The sequence below is a fragment of the Hemicordylus capensis genome, chromosome 9 (genome assembly GCF_027244095.1).
Source record: "Hemicordylus capensis ecotype Gifberg chromosome 9, rHemCap1.1.pri, whole genome shotgun sequence".
In the NCBI taxonomy this organism is placed as follows: domain Eukaryota; kingdom Metazoa; phylum Chordata; class Lepidosauria; order Squamata; family Cordylidae; genus Hemicordylus; species Hemicordylus capensis.
Genome location: NC_069665.1, coordinates 4,753,576 through 4,777,747, shown reverse-complemented (window position 1 = coordinate 4,777,747; position 24,172 = coordinate 4,753,576). Strand labels below are relative to the sequence as shown.

Sequence of the window (24,172 nt, the reverse complement as noted above, 5' to 3'; positions counted from 1 at the left end):
GTTGTAGGGACCCCCCACCCTGGCTCATCATCCCCTGAACTCTCCACCTCTTCCCCCAATGGGGGAGAACCCCCCATCCAGGGAATGACAGTTTCTTTCTCTCTTTTGTAAAATAGATTCTATTGGTTTTCAGAATGCAAAGAGTAAAAAGTAAGGGAAAAGAAAATAATAGTATAAAATCAAAAGAATAGGCTGCATCTCCAAACTTACTATATCCACTAATAAGAACAATTTTGCAAATTTATTTTGCAAACTTATTATCCACGAACAAAATACCATCTTATCATCATAGTTATCTGATCCGACCAAATGTCCTTTCTAAATAAAGTCCAAAGGAAAAGGTATGATAACGGAAAAGTGGCAACCCTGTCAATTCTGAGCATCAAATTTAACCTGAATCTCTCTGGCTTCTATATCGTGTGGGTGTCCAGCATATTATCTACCAAAAAGTAATGAATGATTGCTTCAAGGCAAACTGAGGGCGGGGGGGGGGTGGAGATAAAGGAAAGCAGTGGAGTAAAGTAATCTGTAATTAAATACAGTTTTTCTCTGGTCAATTGAATTTAAGAATAAGAAAAAGACTACCATAAATGTATCAAGAACTTTGTTTAGAAGCCAATCCAATTAGTTGGCTAGTTAATCACTGATGGCCTCAACCTTAGGGACGGGTGCTAACCAATGAACTGAAAAGAGGCCAGGACCCTGGCAGCTGCAGAGCAACGTGGCTTGTCCCCAGCCTCCCAAAGACACAGAGACATAGTTTGGGTGAAAAGGGCCACAACTTTATTCACCAATTACAATAATAACCAATAATAACCGTGTGACCAGCCTAATTCTAACTCAAACCCCAAACGCAGAACGGAGTAAGCGAAAATAAACCCCAACAGTGGCCAATGCATTGAGAGCCAAAAATTCCTACTCGGTCCCAGAAGGGCGACCAGTCACTAGACCCGCTCTGCTCCAGGGAAGGGAGGGAGGGGGATGCTCGGCCCAAACGGAAGAGCTGGGGCAGGGAAATAGTAATAATAATAAGAGAGAGACCAGCCCACCCGCCCAAATCATTTCCCCCCAAGCGAACCACAATGACATCAGGCCCAGGGAACCTAGCTCAATCATCCCAAATGGCAGGGAGCAACTGACTCCATAACATGCCCCTCCTACCCAACCAAGAAACTGAAGCACGCTTTCCAAAACCCAACTGGGCGTCCCAATGGGAGGAGCTGGCCCTCTTGAAGGCCCCAAAGACCGACGAATGGCCGCAAACCAGGACCCGAACAGGAGCTGCCGCTCCGCCAGCACCTGCCAAAAAAACAAAAGGTCAGAGCGGGCACCGCCAACTTCCATTCAGCGCACGTAGCACCGCACCACCGAGGACTTCCATCGCCCTATCCTTTGAATGACATGCGAGCAGCCGTGGTGGCAGCCCCAATCCGAATGGAGTGCAGTGTAAGTCCCTCCAAGGGAACCCCGGCCAAGGTCAAGGCCCTTTGTGTAACTGCCAGGAACTGATACTGGGTGAGGGGTGCCTTGTCCTCGTGCACAAAAAGGCAGCCCTCCGGAAAGGGCCCAAGATCCAGGTAACGCCGCAAGGCTTGCGTTTCGCGGCTTCATACTCCTTACATGACTCTCCCTCCTTATCCTTGACTGCCGGTTCCCGAAATAAAAGGCTAAATATAGCCACTTATTCGCCCTTGAGGATCTTCTCCCGGGTAGCCGGGAGCAGATGGTCACCCAAGGGCAGCTCCATAGCAGAATAAGGGGCATGCTGGGGGGAAGGCAAAATTCCCATGGGGTAAAACCCAGAGGTCCCCCCTGCACCTGAGATTGCTGTCGGCGAAGTTACAGGGCCGCATCCTACAGGGGCCAAAGCCGGCCTGTCACCCAGCCACACCTGCTCTGCCGCCCCTTGGAGCCCTGCAGTGATCACCGGAAAACCCAACCGAGGACCCATGCCCCAAGGCTGTGTTTAAGGTGCCCCAAATGGGGCAGGTCCCCATCCACCCATGGCAGGCATCGGCCAGGGTCCAGAGGGCCACTGGCCGGTGCCGCCGGGCGGTGTCGGTGCAATAGGCTCACCCGGGGGCGGAGGCAAAGATGGATCCACGGGGGGTTGATCCAATGGCAGCGGGGATTCCGGAACCGCAGGAGAAGGCATCGCAGGAACAGGAACGCCAGGCACTGGCAATACAGGATCAGCCGGCTCTGCAGGCAGCTCTGGGCCGGGCGGGCCCTTGCCCTTTTCAAGAGCTCCTAACCTGTCAGAGAGAGATTTTCATAACTGTGTTCCAGCAGCACCACGCGTGCATTGAGGAACTTTCTTCGGTGCTCCAAACGGGCCAGCCCCCTTGCTTCCAACAGAATGGAAGCCTTGGCCTTCTCCAGAGCTTCCATTCTGTTGATCAGGCCCCTAATTAGAACCATCTCCACATCATCCTCATCAGAGGAAGAAGGTGGAGGTGCAGGCCGCTTGGGCTGCCTGATAGGCTGACCACCGGTTTTCTCCTTGGCTCTCCTAGGCATGTGGGCGAATTGCAGGGGCCCAGAACCAACCCCCCAATGCCACCAAAAACAACCCAGAATACCCAATGGGCAAAAGAACACGACAGGCGTGGAGAGAAGAGCGCCCAGAGAGCCACTCACTGCCCTTCTGAGAGACCCCCACTCCGACCCTCCAGAGAAGCCAACTGAAGAGAAGAGGGCCACGAAAAATGCCAGTAACCCCAAGGCCAACCAACACCCCCACCCAACCGCAGGGAGCGGCAGGGCCCCAAATAAGTGCCACCAATCAGAGCAACCACCAGTCCCGCCCAGTTAGGCTGCCCAATACGCCCCAGGCCAGGAAGGTCCAACCCAGACAAACCAAGGGCCCCAAGCCCCGAAGACTCCGTCGACCGGCGCTGCCGCGGGGCCGATGCCACCGCACTCAAACCGCAGGCTGATGCCCCCTGGAGTCCGCTAAAACAGCCGCCAATGTCCAGGGAAGCCGCCGCTCGGCAGGTTGATGCAACCCGCCAAAATACGCCCCAGGCCAGGAAGGCCCAACCCAGACAAACCAGGGGCCCCAAGGCCCGAGGACGCCATCGCCCGGCACCGCCACAGGGCTGATGCCACCGCACTCCAGCCGCAGGCCGGTGCCCCCGCAGGCCACTAAAACGGCCGCTGATGTCCAGGGAAGCCGCCACTTGGCGGGTCGATGCTACCCGCCAAAATACGCCCCAGGCCAGGAAGGCCCAACCTGGACAAACCAAGGGCCCCAAGCCCCGAAGATAATGCCGACCGGCGCCGCCACAGGGCCGATGCCGCTGCACTCCAGCCGCAGGCCGATGCCCCCTCAGGCCGCTAAAATGGCCGCCGATGTCCGGGGAAGCCGCCGCTCGGCAGGTCGATGCTACCCACCAAAATACGCCACTCTTCCGATCCTCGGGTGCTACCCCCCCTCATTCCGGTTCAGGCCTAGAAGGAGCTCTATGAAAGAGCTCCTTCCTCCATGGATGCTCGGCCCGAACTGAAGAGCGGGGGTGGGGAAAACCCAGCAAGGGCCAAAGCCCCACCCCCCAAACTGAACGGGCCAATCAGGTGCCTTTGGGGCCTCCTGCGGAGCGTGGCTGGGACAAACTCCCTCCCCTCCGCAGGAGGCAAAGGGGAGGGGCATCCCGTGTGGCTTGCTTCTCTTTCTTGGGGGCAGCTTGTCTGGCTCTTCGCAAAAGGACCTAAGCAAAATACAAAAGAAAGGAATATTCTGATCAATGAAGATGCAGAACTCTAGCCTTAACCTCTATACCTCAACCCAATCTGTACTGATGTTAAACCATATCATTTAAAAATTATCAACACCAGAAGATAACATGTAAAGTTTTACCGGTTTTAAAAATGAAGTTATATAAGCTTGCGATCATATGGGAGGGGGGAAGCTGTAATATACTGTGAGTAAGCTGAATTCTTTTCATTCATTGCAAACATAAAATAGACTAAACAAACATGAGAGGTTGAAGAAAGTGAATTGGGAAGCCCTGAGATCATGAAAAGAGCTTATAATAGAGGGAACTACAGCCACGGCTTTTCTCCCCGCTGTTTAAAAGGTGCTGCGATCAAGAAGGGAATCCAGGAATGTTGGAGCCTTCCTTGGACCCGTCAAGGGTCGGCCGAAGGAGCAAGTGAAAGGACGGCCCCTTTTAGGAAGGGGTTTAATTGCCCTGCCCCCTATCAAAGGCTGCTTCTGACAGAGCTATGATTGCTCAGGCAGCTTGTCAACTTGCAGCAGGCCTCCAAAGCCCACATGTAGAAATATTCTGCAGCAACTGCATCCCTGGCCAAAAATGGCCCTCCGTTAACCCTAACCCTAACCACCAAAAGCCCAGGAGTCCCTTCCTGCCCCCTGCCGGCAGCAATCAGGGAAAGAAGAGCACCCATCATTGCCCGTGAAGGAGAAGACCAGCTTTCCCTCTCAGGGCGGCAGGAGGAAGGGTGAAGACGGGCCCGTCAGAGTTCTCCCCACCAGGCCATCTCCAGTCCTGCTGCTTAGGAGGACACCCAGCGAGAGACGAGACTTGCCTCTCAGTGGCACCAGGGGTAGCCATACTGAAGGGAGATGTTCATTTCCTCCTCCCGCTCCACGAAATACTGCTTCTGGCCGGCTGATGTCCACTGAGCCGCCTCCTCCCTCACTCTTTGAGCCCGCTGCTGCATCAGCTCCCGGACGGGCCGTTGCTCCTCCATAATGGGCCGGGAGACTTCCAGGTGGGCCGGGGGCGTCCTCCAAGGGATGAACATGTCCCCCTTAAACTCCTGCTCTGCTGTCGTGCTCTGGGGACCAGGTGGAAGGACCGGATGCTCCGTGGAGGCTTGGTGGGCAGGGAGGACGGGTCGGTGGGTTGGTGTGGGACCCCAAGGCTGTGGCTGTGGTTGAGGGGCCGGCGGGGGCTGGCTAAAGGTCCTCCCAGCAAGACTGTGCATTCACAAGCTATTTGCCTGCGCAAGGGAGGAGGGCTGGAGCATGAAGGGACGGGATCCCGGCGGCCTCCACACTGGCATTGATTGTGGGTGGGCCAGGGAGCTAGGGGGGAGGTTGGCCATCGGCATGGCCGCTGGCCTGGCCATGGAGCTGGGCGGTGCCTTCCCCGCTGGTCTGCATGGCAGGGCTGCCAAAGGCCTTGGTGGAGGCTCAGCTATGCTTCCGGATGGTGGCCTTCCCATGGACATCGATGGTGTCTTTTGGGGCACGCTCTGCCCGGGATGTCCCTCTGCACTCTTGGATTTTGCCGGGGGCCCCAGGGCATGGAACACCTGCACGGAGTCCCGCATCATTCTGGCCAGGCTGCTCCTCGGAGTCGGGGGCACAGCCTGGGCGGATCCCCTGGACTCTGCCCCCACTTTCTTCCTCTTGGTGTCCCCAGCTTCGGCTTCAGGTGGTAGCAGCTGTGCTTTCCCCCTTCCTGGCAGGACCTGAGGCATTTTCAGCAGCTTCTGGCCTGGCATGATTCCTGCTGGTTTCCTTGGCAGATGGGGTGGGACGGCCAGCTCCAGATGGCAAGTGGGGATCTTCTGTGCGGTTCTCCCTTCCTTCTGGTCCAGGGGTGCTTTGGCCGTCTCTCCTGATCTCGCCTCCCCCTCAGCCTTTGGGCTTCCCCGTGGCACCTTGGGTGCTGGCACGCTCTCTGCCCCTGCTGCCCTTGCCCTCTTTCCATTGTTCTCTGCAGGGAGTTTCCTGCCCACCAACTCCCCATATGAGCGGTCCTTGGCCTTTTTGGGCGCCAAGGAGATGGGCGGCAAAAAGACAAAGAGCTGCACCCTTGGCTTGGCACATTGGGTGTCCTTGTCTCCTGGGGCTACCAGGTGGGAAGCCGTTCCCTTGGCGAGCACTTTGGTTGGCTCTGGTGGAGGAGGCGGGAAGAGGAATTCCGGAAGCAACTGCTGCTTGGGAACAAGGAGCTTCTTCCGATTTGGAGGGCCCTTAGGGCGCAGCTGAATCTCCCCAGTGGGCGGGGCTGTTCCTCCCTTGGCCATTCCTCGACCCTGCAACTGGGGAGGAGATGGTGTGTGGCGCTCCTGGGTCCCTGCTAGAAAGGAAGAAGAGAAGTCAGTTTTTTGGGGAAAGACGGAGCAAGTCTGTAACTTCCAGGCAAGTTCTAATCATGAAAACATTTCGATGGAGAAGAGTTGCAAAGGAATGGGGTCCCAAAGTCCGGATCTGGGCTCATTCTTTGTGGGCAGCTTTTCCCCATCCCAAGGCACAGATGCTGAGGGAGTGGCATTCCCCCCAACCCACATCAGACCTCCACTCTTCAACTCTCTTAGCACAAGGTTCTCGAAGGGCTGGTGGGGCCAGTCACGGGACTGTCCTTCCCCCACAATGGTGCACACCCACCTCTGTGTGGTCCCAACTCTGGGATCTTCATTCTTCGTGCAGCACCGGTGCTGAAGCCTTCTGCCTTCTGAGTTGCAGGCTCCTTGATTTGGATAGCCAGTGTCTGCTCAGTGGCAGGAATCAAGACTGAAAGAGAAGGATGGAGGATGAACAGGGGATAGGTCAGGATCTGATCCAGAGCCAGCCCTGCCGTGTGGTAAGGGGAGGTGGTGGATTTCAGTCCTGAGGGAGGGCGAGGGAAGGTGGCAGGGCTGACTCCTTAGGGGGCTCGAGCAGTCACGGATGGGTGGGCTAAGGGGTGAGGGCAGCAGGAATTCTCATCCGAAGACAGCTTTCAAACATTGCACATCAGGGCAGACATTGAGTCATCCAGTGATCAGCTCTTGCACATTTCCCAAAACTCTGGGCTGTGTTTCAGAATGCATGCTCTGTTCCTATGGCCAGGCCTGGAAAGGTGTCCCCCCTGTGTGGAGTGGGAGCAGATGGTGTACTCTAGAAATGCAGCCCCATGGCTAAAGGGATGAGGGGCAGTGATGGGAGAGCTGTCTATGGGGAGAATTGTTGGCCCTCTTGGCAAAGAGCCGAGGAATGCGTCTTGATCTTCTTCCTCCCTGGAGAAGATCAGGGCTCCGAAGAATATATTTCGAAGACCACGGCCTCAAGAGAAGGATTGTGCCAGACCCATGGGAAGGACACAGGGAGCCCTAGGCGGCAGGACGCCCCTTTCCCAGCATCAGCACAAACCTCTGGACGCACGTCAAATGTCTGTTGGCTTGCTGCTCCTGGGCTGATCCGTTGGGGCTGGGCGGAACCCCCCAGTGGCAGCGGTGGTGCTGCTGCCTTCTGATTGCAGCCGGTGGGCCAGCAGAACCAGATTCCTCTTGCACGCCGGGTCCGCCCTGGCCAGCTGGGCCAGAGATGTTCTTGCAGCAGGAGGAATGGGGGCAAGCTGGGCCAGAGATGATGTTTCAGCAGGAGGGATGGGGGCAAGCGTGGCATGTCTGTAGCCAGGAGCCTCCCTCGCCCTATGCAAGAGTGGTGGGAACTCTTCCGGCTCTGGAGGTCGCAGCTGTAGCAGCTGCGGGCTTGGCATGTCACGCCAATATGGATGGCCAGACAATTGGGCCATGGGGCCCGCAGTGGGACGGCTGGGGGCCAGCGGCCCAAAGAAGGGTCTGGGGAGATGGTAGGGGGATGCCACCAGCGAGCCAGGCCACTGGTGCTCCCGCTGCTGCTTCCGCAGATCTCCCTCTGCTGGGTCGCTGTGGTCCCTGCTGTCCCTCCCTTCGATGAATTGAAGGGAGAGGTCAGAGACAGAGGACCACATGGAGGTGGAGCCAGTGGTCGCCGTTGGTGTCTCGAGGAAGCTGCTGGGCGATCTGCCTCCTTCCCCGGCCGAGCTCGCACTCGTAAAGGCAGAGCCAGCAGACGGCCTCTTTTCAGTCGACTCATCTGTAAGAAAAAGGAAGGGGGCACCTTGATTTCTGTCATTCCTACAACAGCCCTGCAAAGGAGGCCCAACTTACGCCTTTCTGATGGGAAGGGATGAGGCAACTACCCAATTTCCCCGAGACCTCCCTCTGAACCCATGGCTTCAATCACTTGGAAGGAGGCACCCACCTCCCTGCTGGGATGCTCTGAGTATTGTACCACTCTTCAGGTGAGGAAGCCCAACAACCCTGATGTGGAGAACTAGCGGCACTCATGCCCCGCTCCGCCTCTTAGTTAGTCCTGGAGGACTTCCAGAGGGGCTCCTGCATCTCATTGAGTTTGAGCAGGCCAGATTAGATGGCTGATGTGCATGCAGCTGCCACAGTCAGGGCACTTGTCTCTCCCCTGCTATGGTCTGCAACAGCAAAGAGTCGCTCTCCAAGGTCTGGGGTTCCCCCAACTGCTCAACACTGGCCCTCCTGTAGATGTAGGCCTACAGCTCCCATCATCCTTGGCTGTTGGCCACTGTGGCTGGCTGGGGATTATGGGAGTTGTAGTCCAAAAACAGCTGGGGAGCCATAGCTGAGCAGGCCTGCTTTAAGCGAAGATGCTAAGAACTTTGCCTGGGACCTGGGGGATGCAGAGCATGGAGAAAGCTGCTCCCCTCTGAGCACTCTTGGTTCCAGGAGGCCAGAGAATGTTGTGGTTCGAATCGGATTCCAGAGTGAGAGGCAGTTAGCCTGAGCTGAAGGGGCAGCCCTGGGAGGAAAGAGGCCCTCCCAGGGGAACCAGGGAGGAAATGAACCAGAACCAGTGAAAGGGGATTGAAAAAAGAGACATTATTGATGCAGATCTCCAAAAAGGAAAGGGAACTATTATGGACCAAAGATAAGAAGACGGTTACTCAAGCTCTCAAAATGTTACAGCAACAACTTTCTATGTTAGTAGCAAACGAACTGGAATGCAACTTGAAATATGTTAAGCAAAGGACATTTGAGTTTGCAAACAAACCAGGCAAGTTGTTAGCCTGGAAAGTTAGATCTGAGAAGAAAAAAAATTACATATCTAAAATACTTACAAAAAATGGGTTCTCTTATGATGGAAAAGAAATAAGAGCTGAATTTTATAAATATTACTCAGAACTATACAAAGGTAAAATAGTTGAAGACCAAAAAATTGAGCAGTTTCTTAGGACCAAAAATATTCCAAAACTCTCTAAGGAACAAATAGAAATTATGAATGCTCTGATAACAATCATGGAAATAACAGAAGCAATAAATCAAAGTAAGCCCAACAAAGCCCCAGGACCTGATGGATTGTCAGCTTTGTACTACAAGTCATTTAAAGATCAAATTTTACAGCCTTTTCAATGGACTATGAATGATATTTTACAAAAAGGGATTATGCCGGATTCGTGGAAGTATGCAAATATTGCAGTAATCCCAAAACCAGATCAAGACTTAACGTTAGTCAAAAATTATAGACCAATCTCACTTTTAAATAATGACTACAAACTTTTTGCTGCCATTCTGGCAAGAAGAATGAAAGTTATATTAAGACATTTTATTCATGGAGATCAAGCTGGCTTCTTGCCAAAGAGACAATTGAGAGATAATGTGAGAACAGTCCTGAATGTATTGGAGTATTATGAAAAACATAATGATAAACAGATGGCGATGATTTTTCTGGATGCAGAGAAAGCTTTTGATAATGTTTCGTGGCAATTTATGTGGAGATTATTAGATGTAATGGGTGTTGGCAACAACTTTATTAGGGCAATTAAGACAATTTATTCAGAGCGATATGCTAAGATTATTGTAAATGGGGAACTATCAGACAATTGTGAAATACAAAAAGGGACTAGACAAGGATGTCCACTTTCCCCACTACTTTTTATATTGGTTCTAGAAGTGCTTTGTAGAAGTATTAGAGAAGATGATAAACTACATGGCCCTAAAATTGGGAAACAAGATTACAAGTTGAGAGCCTTTGCGGACGATGTTGTGTTTTTTTTTAGAATATCCAATGGATAAGATTGGAAGACTCTTGGATAAAATACAACAATTTGGCCAATTGGCTGGATTTTATATAAATAAGGCCAAAACTAAGGTTCTGACTAAAAATATGGATCAGAAATCTAAGGACAGATTATATGAAATAAGTGAGTTGAAAGTGGAGAAGAAAATCAAATACTTGGGGGGTCTGGTTAACAAACAATAATTCTTTGTTGTTTACAAATAATTATGTTAAAATATGGAATACAGTGAAAATTGATTTACAAAGATGGTCTAAATTGAATTTGTCTTTAATGGGAAGAATCTCAGTGGTGAAAATGAATGTTTTGCCTAAAATGTTATTTCTCTTTCAGACGACCCCTATAATCAACACTTTAACTTGTTTTAAGCAATGGCAGAAGGATATAACTAAGTTTGTTTGGCAAGGGAAAAGACCAAGAATTAATTTTAAGAATTTAACAGATGCAAAGGAAAGAGGTGGTCTTACTTTGCCGGACTTAAGGTTGTATTTTGATGCTGTTTGTTTGACGTGGCTAAAAGAATGGATAACATTAAGAAACCCTAGAATACTTGATTTGGAAGGATTTGATAGAAGGTTTGGATGGCACTCATATCTGTGGTATGAAAAAAGCAAAATATATAAAGACTTTTTGAACCATTATGTAAGAAGGAGTTTAATGAGGGTGTGGCTAAAATATAAAAATTGGTTGGAACCTAAAACTCCGTTATGAATATCTCCGATTGAAGCCTTATCACGTAAAGAAGTAAATATGCAAATACATTGGGGTACCTATAGGGATTTGTTATATTTCCAGGAAAAGGACTGTAAGTTAAAAAGTTTAACTGAAATACAAAATTTGGTTAGAGATTGGTTTCAGTACCATCAGTTAAATGAAATATATAAGAAGGACTTTAAAGTTGGATGTGAGGATCAGATTTCGAGCTTTGAGAAGGAATTATGTGAAAATGATGAAAAATTAGTTTCTAAAATGTATAAACTTCTACTTTTGGAAGAGACAAGAGAGGAAGTGGTTAAAACGACCATGATAAAGTGGGCTCAAGATGTGGGTCATAATATAGAAATGGCAGCCTGGGAAAAATTATGGAAAACTGATTTAAAATTTACTGCATGTTATGCTTTAAAAGAAAATTATTATAAAATGATGTATAGATGGTATCTGACACCAAAAAAAATGGCATTAATGTATAAAAATGTTTCAAACAAATGTTGGAAGTGTGGACATTCTGAAGGCACTTTTTTTCATATGTGGTGGACCTGTGGGAAGGCTAAAGCCTATTGGGATATGATATATAATGAGTTAAAGAAAATATTTAAAATGACATTTCCTAAGAAGCCAAAATCCTTCCTGCTGGGGATAACACAAGGTGTAATTTCTACAACTAACTTAACATTTTTTATGTACGCTTCTACGGCGGCCAGAATTATATATGCACAGAAATGGAAGAGTAATGAACTGCCTTCAAAAGAGGATTGGCTGATAAAAATTTTGGAATATGCGGAGATGGCAAAACTTACAACACTGATAAGAGATCAAAATTTGGAAGGTTTCAAAGAAGATTGGAAACCATTCTTGTTGTATCTAAAGAACTATTTTCCTACTATGGACTTTACAGCAGGGCTTGAAATTTAGTAAAAAAACTGCAGGTTGGGTAGATTAACTGTGTTTGTAAGGGTTTAAATTTATGTTTTGAATTATTATTATAGCAAGGGTAAATTTTATAGCCGATGATTCATGAAGAGATGTGTGTGGGAAGTCCACTTTTGTGTAAATTGTAATGAATGACAATATTACTATTGTTAAAATCAATAAAAATTGAATTTGGGGGGGGAAAAAAGAACCAGTGAAAGAACCCCTTTGCACCCATTGTGCCTATGGAAAGCCTCTCCCAAGCAGGAGTCGATTCTTTTGGATACTCAGCACAGTCCTGGACACTAGTTCAAACACACCTCTATTACATTCCCCTTCATTAGGATTCTGATTAGGACTGACAAGAAATGTAATTCATTCACTAATGACTCTGAATAATTTTCATCTTCCTTTTTCAACCCTGATGTCCTTTCTGTCCTGCATGAATTATTGCATCATGAATTAACCCTTACCCCAGTTTCTCCCCCACCCCACCTTTCTGATTCTAGTTCTAGGTCCACTTTCTCCATTAAGCCTTTGAGATTCACCCCTTCTGTGCCCTTCATATGTTACATAAGTACCATAGCAGATGTTTTCCTGTGGGGCCATTGCAAGAAGCTCTTTGAAAAGCCTGCAGTCACTCAAGCAGGGACTGATTTTGTGGGTCTTTTCAGCAGAAAGAGCCCCCTCCCTGTTAGAGTTAGAGGGCACTCCACTCCTCTTTCTGAATGGAAATGGAGTACTTCAAACAGGCCTTGCTGTAGCCTCCCTCTCAATGACCACTGCCTCCCTCAAACAGGGATTCCCAGATGTTGTTGACCACAACTCCCAGAATCCCTAGCCAAAAGCTGGGGATGCTGGGAGTTGCAGTGAACAACATCTGGGCATCTCTGTGAGAGGAAACACTGCCCCCTACCTCCTCTGTTATGCATGGTCACCCCTACTGGCAAAATTTAGATTGTTGACTTCCTTGCCTCGTGCCTGTAAGACTTTGGAAGGGGCCATTGATGATTCCAGATAAGAATGAACTATATAAGAAGGCTGGGGAAAGGGGATAACCTCTTTGGACAGAAGGTAGAACAAACTGGAAAGGGAAGGTGTGGTATAAAGTCAGATAAAGGAAAGCAAGGGAAATGTGACCCAAGAGCAGACACAGGGCACAATCCATCCAAATGAATTGCCTCCGGGTCCCTCCTTTATTCTACCAAGAAAACCACATGGCTTTGTGGTCTCCAGGAATCGACACCAACTCACAACCTTCCCTTTCTTTTTCCTCCTGGATGGCACCATTTCCTACCTGCTATGATGACTGTCAACGTCTAAAGAAGTCCACTGGACAACTAAAACTACAACAACGACAAGAAGATGATCTCTCTGGTGAGAGCAGACCAGGCAATCTCTCCAGTGAGAGGAGCCTGCTGTCCGTACTCCTTAACCGCTGGAAAGTTGGTTAGGGAGTGGGCAACTGAAGCCCGATGATGCGTCATTGTTTATCGCGGTCCCTATGGCAACCTGCAGCTGGTGGGGTGGGGGCCAGAAGAATGTCGGAAGCGGATCGTGATGATGCAAGATGATGTCATGGCCATCTTCACACAGGCTCTCTACCGATATCAAACCATCGATCAAACCATCCATCTTCTTCACTTAGACATTCAGAAGGGGAGACCAGACCCAAGTTCCGCAGAGTCCATTTCAAGTCTATTTGGCCACTGGACGTCTCTTTGGGGGTTGAAGTCCAGCCATGCTCTCAGGTTTCCTCTTTGGCATCAATCAATCAATCAATCAATCGATCATTCAATTGTATTTGTGCCCCACCCCTCCAGTACACTTCTGCTTGGGGTGGCTCAGGTTAGTAAAATAGATATAATCTAAAGTAAAAGATTAATAAAACTGAAGAAGTGAAAAGACCAAGCTAAAACCACATTTAAAATGACAAATTTTAAAAGTTTCACATTAAAAGTTATTAATAAACAGCTAAAAACTAAGAACTAAAAAATTAAAGGACCTACCAGACTATAAGCAGCAGATAAGACATTAAAAAGCATCTTTAAAAAGATGTGTTATTGTATTGATTTATTTTTTAACACTGAGGGAGTGAGCATAGTAAAGCACTTCCTGGAGGGCATTCCAAACCAAGGGGACACAACCGACAAGACCCTGTCTCCAGTCCCCACCAAGTGGACCTCTCTTAGTGGTGGGGCCATGAACAGGGGCTGACAGGATAAGCAGAGGGCCCTGACAGGTTCGCATGGGTGAATGCGGTCTGACAGGTATCCCAGCCCCAAGGTGTATAGGGCTGTAAAGGCACACCTTGAATCTAGCCTGGAAGCATGCCGGTAACCAGTGAAGCTGGCATTCCAGAAGGTCATTCCAAACCGAGGGGCCACAATCGAGAAGACAACCAAGAAGACCCTGTCTCTAGTCCCCACCAACTGGATTGCTGTTAGGTGGGTCAAACACTCATGAAGCCACTTGCGCCCAAGAGATTCTACAGGTAGATCTAACTTGTATAATGATGTTGTCATCCACCCCAAATGACCCCAATCTGATAGGGACATCGGAAGCTGTCTTGTACTGAGTCAGACCACTGATCCATCCCATTGAGTATCATCTACGCTGACTGGCAGCATCTTTCCAAGGTTCCAAATGCTGGTGAAAGAATCTGGGTAGGTGCATCCATCTGACCCATTTCTCACTTCCCATCTGACCTCTCCCCTCTTCTCCTACCTAGCTTTTGGAGTTCACACAACCCTGGTTCAGGAGTGCACCTGGCTCTCTTACCTTGGCTGGGTGCTCCACCTACACAGGTGGGGATCATGTGACCTAGCTTACTCTCTCAAACAGAAGTCGTTGACTGCCGTAGTCACTTTAGCCAGAAAATACCCCACTTCTCTCTGCGCTGCTTCCTTTGTTGATTCCCTTCTGATCTTGGCAGTGTGGAACTGAAGGACTGTACCACTTAGGGTTACCTTATTCAAGCTTCCCAAATCCGGGTGGCCTGATTTGCAGATTATGCAAAAACCTAATTTGCATTATTTATTTATTTATTGGACAGATTTGTAGACCCACCTTCTCTACCCTCCCATGTGATTGGATCCAGAGTAAAATCTGGGCAATCCGGGCAGCACATTTGAAATCCACGTCAATCTGGGTGGAATTTAGCAGCCGGGTGGAGGAACCAAAATCCGGGGGCTCCCCTAAATTCCAGGGTGTCTAAACACACGAAAGTTCAGTGCGGCAGGGGAAACCATGTGGCTAAATGGATTGTAATTGTAGAGCACAAGAATGAAGAGCTCTTCACCACCTTATTTCCCACCAGAGTGAAGAGAACACAAGTCTTTCTTTGGGATATAGATCAATATTTAGTGACCATGTAATATTCAGCCTCATGAAAGACATGTGCTCCACCAGCCTAACAGCTTTGTGACTATGCATTGACTGTTTTATTAATATAATAGCTTTTATGATGATGTTTATACTTCTACAGTTTTATAGCTTCATCACCTAGTATCTGCTGTTGCAGTTCTATCACTTTGGTAGCATACAGGAGGGGTTGACCATTGCCTCCTCCCACGCAGTCTGAGATGATGCCTTTCAGCATCTTCCTAGATGGCTGCTGTCTGATATAGTACCAGTGAGGATTCGAACCGGCAACCTTCTGCTTGTTAGTCAAGCATTTCCCCGCTGTGCCATGCCTCTAACCATACTTGTAAATCGCCTTATACTTTGTACTGGTTTATGATCATAATAAAGATTGATTGATTGATTGATTGATTGATTTTTATGTGGAGTCAGGGGGGCCACTAACAGGGAACAGGAGGTGAAAAATGTCCCTGGTACCATCAGGGAGCCCCCCCGCCCCATCCTGCAAATTAGAAACTAATCCTCTGCTCTTCCCAATTCCACCCCTCCATTATTATTCTTCATTACCCCACAATCCTCCTTTATTAATTAAACCAGTCATTCCTGTGTGTGTTGTTCAATCTGAAAGACACTTGTGCAGGGGTTTCCAACCTGGTGCCCCAAATGTTGTTGGACTACAACACCCATCACCCCCAGGTGCTGTGGCCAACCAGTGCAACTAGGGAGTTGTAGCGTCACAAAATCTGGGGATGCCAGGCAGTGGATTTGAACGCAGTGTTTAAAAAGGTGCTTAGTTTTATGCTTGGGAATCCTTTCTTCCATCCCTCTCTTATTCATTCATTCGTTCGATTTCTACACTGCCCTTCCAAAAATGGCTCAGAGCGCTTTACACAGAGAAATAATAAATGAATAGGATGGATCCCTGTCCCCAAATGGCTCACAATCTAAAAAGAAACACAAGATAGACACCAGCAAGAGTCACTGGAGGTGCTGTGCTGGAGGTGGATAGGGCCAGTTACTCTCCCCCCGCTAAATCTTATGCTTCTTGCTGGGTACTGGGGTTCCCAACGCTCCAGGATGGAGCCGGAATCAGCATTAATGATTCGGTGACTGTGGAATGCAATCCTGGAGGTTTTGGTCAGTTTATTCAAGCTGGCTTGATAAGACTGGGGGTCAAGTTTGGTAACAGCTTGTGAACTGTTGCACCTTTTGGGTAATTATCTTTGATGGTTACATATGAATTTTATTATGTTCTATATATGTTTTCTTTCATGTTGTACTAATGTTTTCCTTCATGTATGGTTTGTGCTTTGTATTTATAAGGACTCTTTCTTACTCTCTTGGAGAAATATAAGAATGTTTGGAAACTACTTACACTCCTTTTGGAGGAATTGAAGAAACACTTTTGGAGGATATTATGAAGAACTCCATACACCAGGAAGGAGTGACTTATATTTAGCAGATGGAAAGTTTATCACGTTCATGTTCTTCTGAGGAAGCTCATTTGTGAAACAAGGACTTATAGTGAAACCTTGTCAAATTTAGTGATTTATGTATACACAGTGATTCTTATATTAAGTGATTTATGCAATTGAGTGATTAATGAAGTTACTTATATATGAGTATTGGCATTTGTGTCTTTTGTATGTGTTTATATTTCTTGCATTGGGTGGCATTGGGCGGCATTGGGCGGGAGAACAAGCGGGTGGGGGTGGATACAGCCCATACTTCTGAGGAGAATAGGCAGAAGGGCTGGCAGGTGGGTGGAGGGAGAAGGCTGCTTAAAATCACTGTCCACCGCCCTGCACCCCCTCCCCCCACAAGCGACTTTGTGTTCCTGGGAGCATGGACCATGCTTCCAGAGAAGCAGCACTCCGAGGTGAAGCATGCAACCCCTTCATACACCACTATGCATTTGGGGATTCCCCTGAGAGATGGGTGCTCTAGGCACCCCTCTGTGTGCAGTGGGCTGGAAGCAGCATGTACCCGCACACGAGCACGTAGCCGGGGTTAAGGGAGCACTCGCTCACTCCTAGCATTTCTTACACGCAGCCTAACCCAAGCTGGCCGGGTTAGGCTGCATGTGAGAACCGCCTCACCGTAAGCCTTTGATATGACGGCATGTGGGTCTGTCAGAACATAGAGCAAAATTGATCAAACCAGATGCTGCTATGCAAATAATGTAATGTAAACAGTATATATCACATCTTAGTATAACATCATTCAATCTTTTTATAAACATGCTACAATGCATAACAAAATTTGTAATGAAAGAGCAATGTACTACAACAGGTCTAAATCTCTTTTGTATATCTCTTGAGAGATGAATGTATGTAAATGTTCAAAGGTGATTATTTGTGCAATTTACTGGATGCGCAATGTTGAATACCACTTGGAATGGCTGCAGAGTTGATGGATGACGAGAATGGCTGCAAGTTCTAATGACTGCCAAACAGGTAGCGCTGATACTCTGTTCCGTATAACTTCTTCAGTTACAGTCAAAACAAATATAAGTCTGAACAAAGGGAAATAGTGTTTTAAACAACCATTATCTTCTTTGCTAGATAAGATAGTAAGTTTAAAATGTAATAACCAGTGGTCTATAGTCTTCTTGATCCACTTAAAGCTGCATTGTTTATTGCTGATTCTCCTGTTGTTTTCTGAAACACAAGCTGCGAATAATTGATTCTGGGTGGAATCCTCAAACTAGTGAAACTGTTACATTGAGAAAAAAATCTCAGACCATTACCTTGTAATCTTAGAGACCTGAAGTTTCTGAACTGTTCTCTAAGGATGTGCATGAACCTTTAAAAGGGCCTCCGAACCATTCCGAATGACTGGCTATTCGGCCGTTTTGAAGGTGGGGGGCATGCCTTTAAGGGTGGGGGAGGGTGCCCTCACCCCTCACACCGCATTTCCCCCGCAGGAGCTCCATTTTAAGTGTCCATCGGGGCGGCAGCATACCTCCCTGCCTGGTATGCGCATACACGCCTGGTATTTCCTGTTACTTCTGGCCAAAGAGGGCACAGGACAGCAGGGAGGTGGACACTTTTTAAATGGAGCATAGGCAGGGCAACGTGGCGGGAGGAGTAAGGGGACCGCCTGCCGGTCCGTACACATCCCTACTGTTCTCTTCTCCAACACCTCTTAACAACTGCTCTCTCATGGCTGTGGTAGCTTTACCATTTTATAATAGTAAGCTTTGTTATCTTTTATTAAATTACAGGCAGCTGGTATGTTTTTGCTCTGCTGATTGAGCTTAAGCACATACACTATCTTTTCCTGCTGTTTGAATTTAAGAGGTCTCACAACCTTTTGGCTAGCATAGATTAAATCATGATTGTTTTACAGAAAGACTGAGTATTCTATATTGTATTTAAACCAATATAAACACATACAAAAGACACAAATGCCAATACTCATATAAAAGTAACTTCATTAATCACTCAGTTGCATAAATCACTTAATATAAGAATCACTGTGTATACATAAATTAGGAGTCAGTGTGTTCATGAGAAAAATCAATTTAGCCTCCTATTGAATGAATATCTTCCATATGCCCAGTTGATAGTATTTGCATGATTCGACTTTATCAGTGATCATGACTGTAAGGTCCTTAAAATGATGGTAGTTTTGAAACACTACCTTCACTAGCAATTTATTTACTCTTTATTTATTACATTTATAAACCACCCCATCCAAAGGCTCTGGCCAAAGATATCCATATAACTTGAAGAAGTTATATGAAACAGAGTATTAGTGCTACTTGTTTTGCAGTCATTAGAACTTGCAGCCATTCCAAGTCGTATTCAACATTGCACATCCAGTAAATTGTACAAATAATCACCTTTGGACATTTACATTCATCTCATTCAGTTTTATCATTTTTGCTGTGTATTCTATGATACTGCCTCCTTTTTTGTTATTGTGCTCTGTCAGAACATGAACAATAATTTATTAGTAGTGTAATATATTAATGTATTAAATTTATCTAATATTCAAGTCAAGTCAAGTCAAGTTTTATTTACGGTCCTAGACCAAACAATCCATGCATGCAAATAGCAGAACAATTTATAGGGAACTCTATAGATTCTCATTATACATCTTAAAAGCAATATAATAAAATTTGGCTACGGAGTTAAAATTAAATATACTAAAATATATAAATAAAATATACTGCTTTTCTAAGCAAGCTGTTCTAGAATTCATGGGTAGCATTCAGACTAAGTTAGCCATTACTAAGTTCCATTGGAAGTTATGGGCCTTAAGGTAGTAAAGATAATTCTCAGTGATTTCAGTGCTGATTCTTATGAGTAACTTTGTTGGAATGCTACCCCATAATAAACAATAGCAATTTTGAAAAGCAGAATTATAAGAAAACAACATTGCTGGTAACAATACAATCTCATCCCATTTAAAACAAACAGCAGGTTAAATTAAAAGGGTTTTTTGCTCTAGGAGTGCATCTCTTCCTTTCTATGAGTATTTTTGGTTACTACTTGTGGTACATTTGGTTACTCCATATTTGTACAATTTTGGTATTGTAAGCTGCCTTGAATAGCTTGCTAGAAAGGCGGGGTACAAAAGTTTGAACAAATAAATAAAACAAGGAAGCTTGTTGCTCAGCAATACACACCCAGGCTCAGCAATATGCACCCATTAAGCAGTATAAAAGAAATACTAGTGTTAACATTTTTCATATAAAGTGAGAGTAGCTTTGTTGCTAGAGATAGCCCCCCACTCTTTCATTTAACTGGTACAACTAGAGATGATAAGATTTACCTTATTGGCTTCTGATGAACTTGTATTAATTAGAAACTTGGATATGGCTTGATTTCAGCTCCCCATCTGAATGTTGAGAACATGACCTTCTCCAGCTGCATGCTTCATCTCCATGCTTCTCACATTCACCATGCAAAATTAAAAATTCTCGGCTGGTTATACTGCAATGAGCTTTCAAAGCATTGCACTTTATACAACCAAGATATTTTTGCATTCACCAGCCCTCCCCCGCTCTCTTCTCCCTGGAGGTTGGGTAGAAGAAGAAGAAGAAGCCATGATGACAGACAGCTAGGCTGTTCCACTCTAGGGAGAGACTTTTGCAGAATGGGCCACGCCTTCATAAGCCTGGCTGCTCTTTACTCTGCTCCACAAGGCTCAGCCTCCTCCCATCACCTGCAGGGGCAAAGGAGAACTTTTGGCTCCAAAAGCCAGCTTCATCATGGGAGTTGTAGTGCCTGAGTGCAATCTGCCAGCCAGCCTGCAGGGCTGAAGAAGACTGCTTTGCTTTCTAGAGGCCTGCAACATGGACCCGGCCTCTTCATTGCGTGTGCACTGCAGTCAGTGACTGGCCTGCAGAAGAAACTGTGTTCTTTATTAACTTGGAAAAGAACAGGTACATGTTGTTAATGCTAAACACAGAACTGTGCTTTGGAACAAAGGCGTGGCAAGCCTAGTCTGTAGTGAGATGGAATGGTGAAACTTGGGTCTCTGTCCTACTTGGACCACAAGCTGTGAGTTATGATGTGGCCTCATGGAAATCTGGGCAGGTTTGAGGTTTGTCAATAGTTTGTCAGTCTGTATCTTCAGATGTGCTTCATGCTGCACCCTCTGTATGGAGAGGCATATATATGTCTCTCCATAATATATGGTGCCTTTGGGGCATAGGCAGGGTTTTCACCCTTATGTGCTCAAAAAGCTTACATGGGGTAGGGTGGGGGATCCAGGTTTTAAGGATTTCTCATTAATCTGGGTTTGTTTGTTTGTTTGTTTGGCTCATCTGGGCTTCCTATAGCCTTAATAGCAGAATTGGTCTTGTGGTAGCAAGCATGGGTTGTCCCCTTAGCTAAGCAGGGTCTGCCCTGGTTACATATGGATGGGAGACTTGATGTGTGAGCACTAGAAGAGATTCCCCTCAGGGGATGAAGCCGCTCTGGGAAGAGCAGAAGGTTCCAAGTGTTAGAGAAAAGATGAAATACGTGATGGTTGCTTGCGCTGATGGGATTTGTGATTGCTCTGTAAAACATGCTTTAACAAAAATATTCGCCCTGCTTTAGTTCTCGTGCTCAAGTTGGTGTGAGATTAAGTTAACAATCAACTCTTTGTTCCATCTATCTCTTTGAGACAGCACCTGACCAGTTTGCTGGGGCTGAGACGAAGCTCAAGGCCAACTCGCCAGGCAAAAGTGAAACTTAAACAGGCCTGCTCTTCCTCGAGGGAGGGAGGGGGGAGAAGGGGGAAACATGAGAAACTGTCTCAGCAAATCAAGGCCTGTAGGAACCAGTTGAGCTAAACTGCGCAGATGCAAGAATAAATTATAAACGATATGCTATATATATAGGATGTTGCCCTAAGGTTCAGGCCGGCCGCCTTTCTTGAGAACTCTGTGTCATTGCAATAAAGTTTAATTTGAAACTCTGATACTGGTGTCTGGCAAATTACCTAACCAAGAGACCCGAACCAGGGTGGGAAGGTAAGCCCCTCGGCTTACCCACAACACAAGTTCCCTCCCTGGCAGCATCTCCAACGAGATAGGGCTGGGAGAGAGACTCCTGCCTGCAACCTTGGAGAAGCAGCTGCCAGTCTGTGAAGACAATACTGAGCTAGGTGGACCAAGGGTCTGACTCAATATATGGCAGCTTCCTATATTCCCTAAGATCATTCCTGGCTCTGTACTTGAGATCTTTTTAGGAGAGGAAAGCTGGACTTGTGGTAGCAAGCATGACCTGTCCCCTTAGCTAAGCAGGGTCTGCCCTGGTTGCATATGGATGGGAGACTTGATGTGTGAGCACTGGAAGATCTTCCCCTTAGGAAATATCTTAGGAAAGAGTAACTCAAGTATGTAGTACACTGCTCTGGGCTCCTTGGAGGAAGAGCGGGATATATTAAATTTAAATAAATGTAAAATAAATGGTGCCTTTGGGGCATAGGCAGGGTTTCCACCCTTGTATCCTTGAAAAGCTTACGCTGGGGTGTGTGTGGATCCAGGTTTTAAAGATTTGTCATTAATTTGGTGTTTTGGCTCAGCTGGGCTTCCTATAGCCTTAATATATTGGAGCAGCTTATGATGTCTGACTTTGATATTTAGAAGGTTGAATCTGAATTATCTGAGGTGGCTAACTGGCAGTTGATTCAGCGAAAGCCATTGTTAACCGGGCTCTTAAGGCCAGATGGAATTGCTGCTTCTTAAACTCTGTCCCTTTTATTTAAATTTTTTTTTCTATTTTTAACATTTTTTATCCTGCTCTTCCCCCAAGGAGCCCCGAGCAGTGTACTACATACTTGAGTTTCTCCTCACAACAACCCTGTGAAGTAGGTTAGGCTGAGAGAGAAGTGACTGGCCCAGAGTCACCCAGCTAGTTTCATGGCTGAATGGGGATTTGAACTCAGGTCTCCCCGGTCCTAGTCCAGCACTCTAACCACTATACTATGCTTGCAACTTATAATAGTTAATTGTAACTATTTATAGTTAACCGGTTATAATGATGATAACTGGTTATTATAACTATTTTCAAAATTTTCTTCCTCACCTCTCTGGAGTGTATTATTATTATTATTATTATTATTACATTAATATCCTGCTCTTCCTCCAAGGAGCCCAGAGCAGTGTACTACATACTTGAGTTACTCTTTCACAACAACCCTGTGAAGTAGGTTAGGCTGAGAGAGAAGTGACTGGCTCAGAGTCACCCAGCAAGTCTCATGGCTGAATGGGGATTTGAACTCGGGTCTCCCTGGTCCTAGTCTGGCACTCTAACCACTACACCACGCTGGCTCTTCTTAGATTTGGACCATCTTGTGGATGGATCCCAGCCAGACGCTTTGCGCTCTCACTGTAGTGACGTCAAGGCTTTGAGGGAGAACTAGGCCTCACTCGGCACAGCTTTCCTTTCTTCATCAGGAAAAAAGCTGGGCAAATTCAAAACGGAAAGAGCAGCCCGGAGGAGTGGGTGGGAAGAAGACACTCATCCACCTGCTGGAGCGGAGGAAGCTTTGGGCTGTCAGTTTGGGGTCTGTCCCAGGAGTGCCCTGAGGAGGCAGCCGCGGGCAGAGAGCTGGCTGGGCCAACGGGAAGGCCGCAGCCTGTTTGTAGTCAGGGCCAGGGCTGCCAAACGCCTCAGGGGCCTCACTCCCTTGACTGATGGCTTGGAATCTGCCTTGCCAGGTTAATGAAAACTCTCTCCTGCAATCGTCTTATTGATGTGTTTTAGTAAACCAAAGCTACTCCATTTGCTTAGTAAACCAAAGAAATAGTAAACCAAAGAAATTCCTTTTTGCTTAGGAAGCTAAAAGCTCTAGCTTAGAGAAACCTCAGCAAAGCCCAAGGACACAAACTCTGCAACATGGCCTTAAACAATAGCCGCCACTATTCCTATCTCTCTAGCTGGCATAGTAACTATTGTAATGTTAACGAAGTAGCAAATGCAATGCTGAGTTCCCAAGAGAAAGTTAATGCTGAAGAAAGAGCGGATCTAACCATATTAGGGAAATCACCTGATGGATGATATTCAAGTCACGCATGCGTACTTGAAAAGGGGTTAGGTCACAGTTGCTATGTGTATCAGGGTCAAGAGCCTTTTTGCATTCATGTTGTTGTTTGTATAAAAGAACATCTCTAGCTGTAACTCATTGTAGTCAATGTGAAGCGTGAGCTGCATTGGGTACCTTGCTATTGCGAAGCAATTAAAGCCTCTGATTGATTCCCTTGAGTCTGTTTGATTGGCTAAAAGCGGACCCAAGTCGAGCCGGGTATTCACATCATTATGAAAAGACCATTGTCCTTCTTGCATCCCTTTCCCCTTTTAATCTGACAATACATCCTTGCTGCTAAGGTGTGCTACTCTTGGATTTGAGTCTGCCTTAGTCCTAGGCCTTGGGAGGAGGCCTAGGACTGCTCAGCCCTTTCGGGGAGGGTTTTGCCACTTGAGTCCCTCAGGAACCTTATATGGGTTTCCTCACATCAAAATAAAGGTGGTGGTGGTGGCGGCGGCAGCCTCCTGTGAATCCCTTGCAGGCAAGGATTCAAGAGTCAAGACAATCACAAATGTGAAGAGATGGAGAAGACGGAGATTAATCCTATTTGGGAGCTTTGGATAAGTGAATTTGAGTGCCCTGCCCTTCTAGTTCAATGGCGATGAATTGAAACCCTGAAGGCAGTGAAATGAGCCTCTTTAACCCTGAGCATGGGGGTCCTGCGGCAGAAGCGTTTCTTTTGTACTTAGGGCAGAGAATGTTTAGGGCAGGCTGGCTGCAGACCCCCAAATGCTGGAGGTGCAAGTTAGAGGTGGGAGGGACACTTCCGTGAATGGTTTGGGCCTGACCTGTTGTTATGTCAATTGGGTCGGAAATTC

General features: G+C 47.0%; 2 protein-coding genes and 1 long non-coding RNA gene across 15 annotated transcripts in view; 1 reads left to right on the top strand and 2 right to left on the bottom strand.

Moving 5' to 3' along the window:
* Positions 1-760: 760 nt before the first annotated feature.
* LOC128334240 (uncharacterized) lies at positions 761-3,710 on the bottom strand. The gene is made up of 2 exons (XR_008311228.1): positions 2,077-3,710; positions 761-1,299 (listed from the first exon to the last, which is right to left on the bottom strand). It is a non-coding gene; the product is annotated as an uncharacterized LOC128334240 (long non-coding RNA).
* Positions 3,711-4,555: 845 nt separating this feature from the next.
* On the bottom strand, positions 4,556-23,505 carry LOC128334238 (basic salivary proline-rich protein 1-like). 11 transcript variants are annotated; one of them, XM_053270697.1, is made up of 6 exons: positions 23,487-23,505; positions 19,605-19,719; positions 12,757-13,327; positions 7,109-7,816; positions 6,365-6,490; positions 4,556-6,056 (listed from the first exon to the last, which is right to left on the bottom strand). In XM_053270697.1, the coding sequence occupies exons 5-6, from the start codon at positions 6,393-6,395 to the stop codon at positions 4,954-4,956; spliced, it is 1,134 nt and encodes a 377-aa protein (XP_053126672.1). In that variant the 5' UTR covers positions 6,396-6,490; positions 7,109-7,816; positions 12,757-13,327; positions 19,605-19,719; positions 23,487-23,505; the 3' UTR covers positions 4,556-4,953. The 11 variants fall into 11 exon arrangements, with proteins under 11 accessions (XP_053126672.1, XP_053126671.1, XP_053126670.1 ...); XM_053270696.1 differs by lacking the exon at positions 23,487-23,505 and adding an exon at positions 23,316-23,462; XM_053270695.1 differs by lacking the exon at positions 23,487-23,505 and adding an exon at positions 22,795-22,914.
* Positions 19,633-24,172, top strand: part of CETP (cholesteryl ester transfer protein) — a 46,582-nt gene continuing 42,042 nt past the window's right edge. For all 3 annotated transcript variants that reach the window (XM_053270679.1, XM_053270676.1, XM_053270677.1), the window contains exon 1: positions 19,633-20,217. The gene's annotated coding sequence lies outside the window, so the exon portion shown is untranslated. The remainder of the gene's footprint in view (positions 20,218-24,172) is intronic.

What these genes read in the sequence shown, in the direction of transcription:
- LOC128334238 (XM_053270697.1), bottom strand. Translation starts at nt 6,395, where the DNA reads ATGAAGATCCCAGAGTTGGGACCACACAGAG. An exon ending in AGAGTTGGGACCACACAGAG is followed by an intron (nt 6,057 to 6,364) that starts GTGGGTGTGCAC and finishes CTTCCTTTCTAG; the next exon opens with CAGGGACCCAGGAGCGCCAC.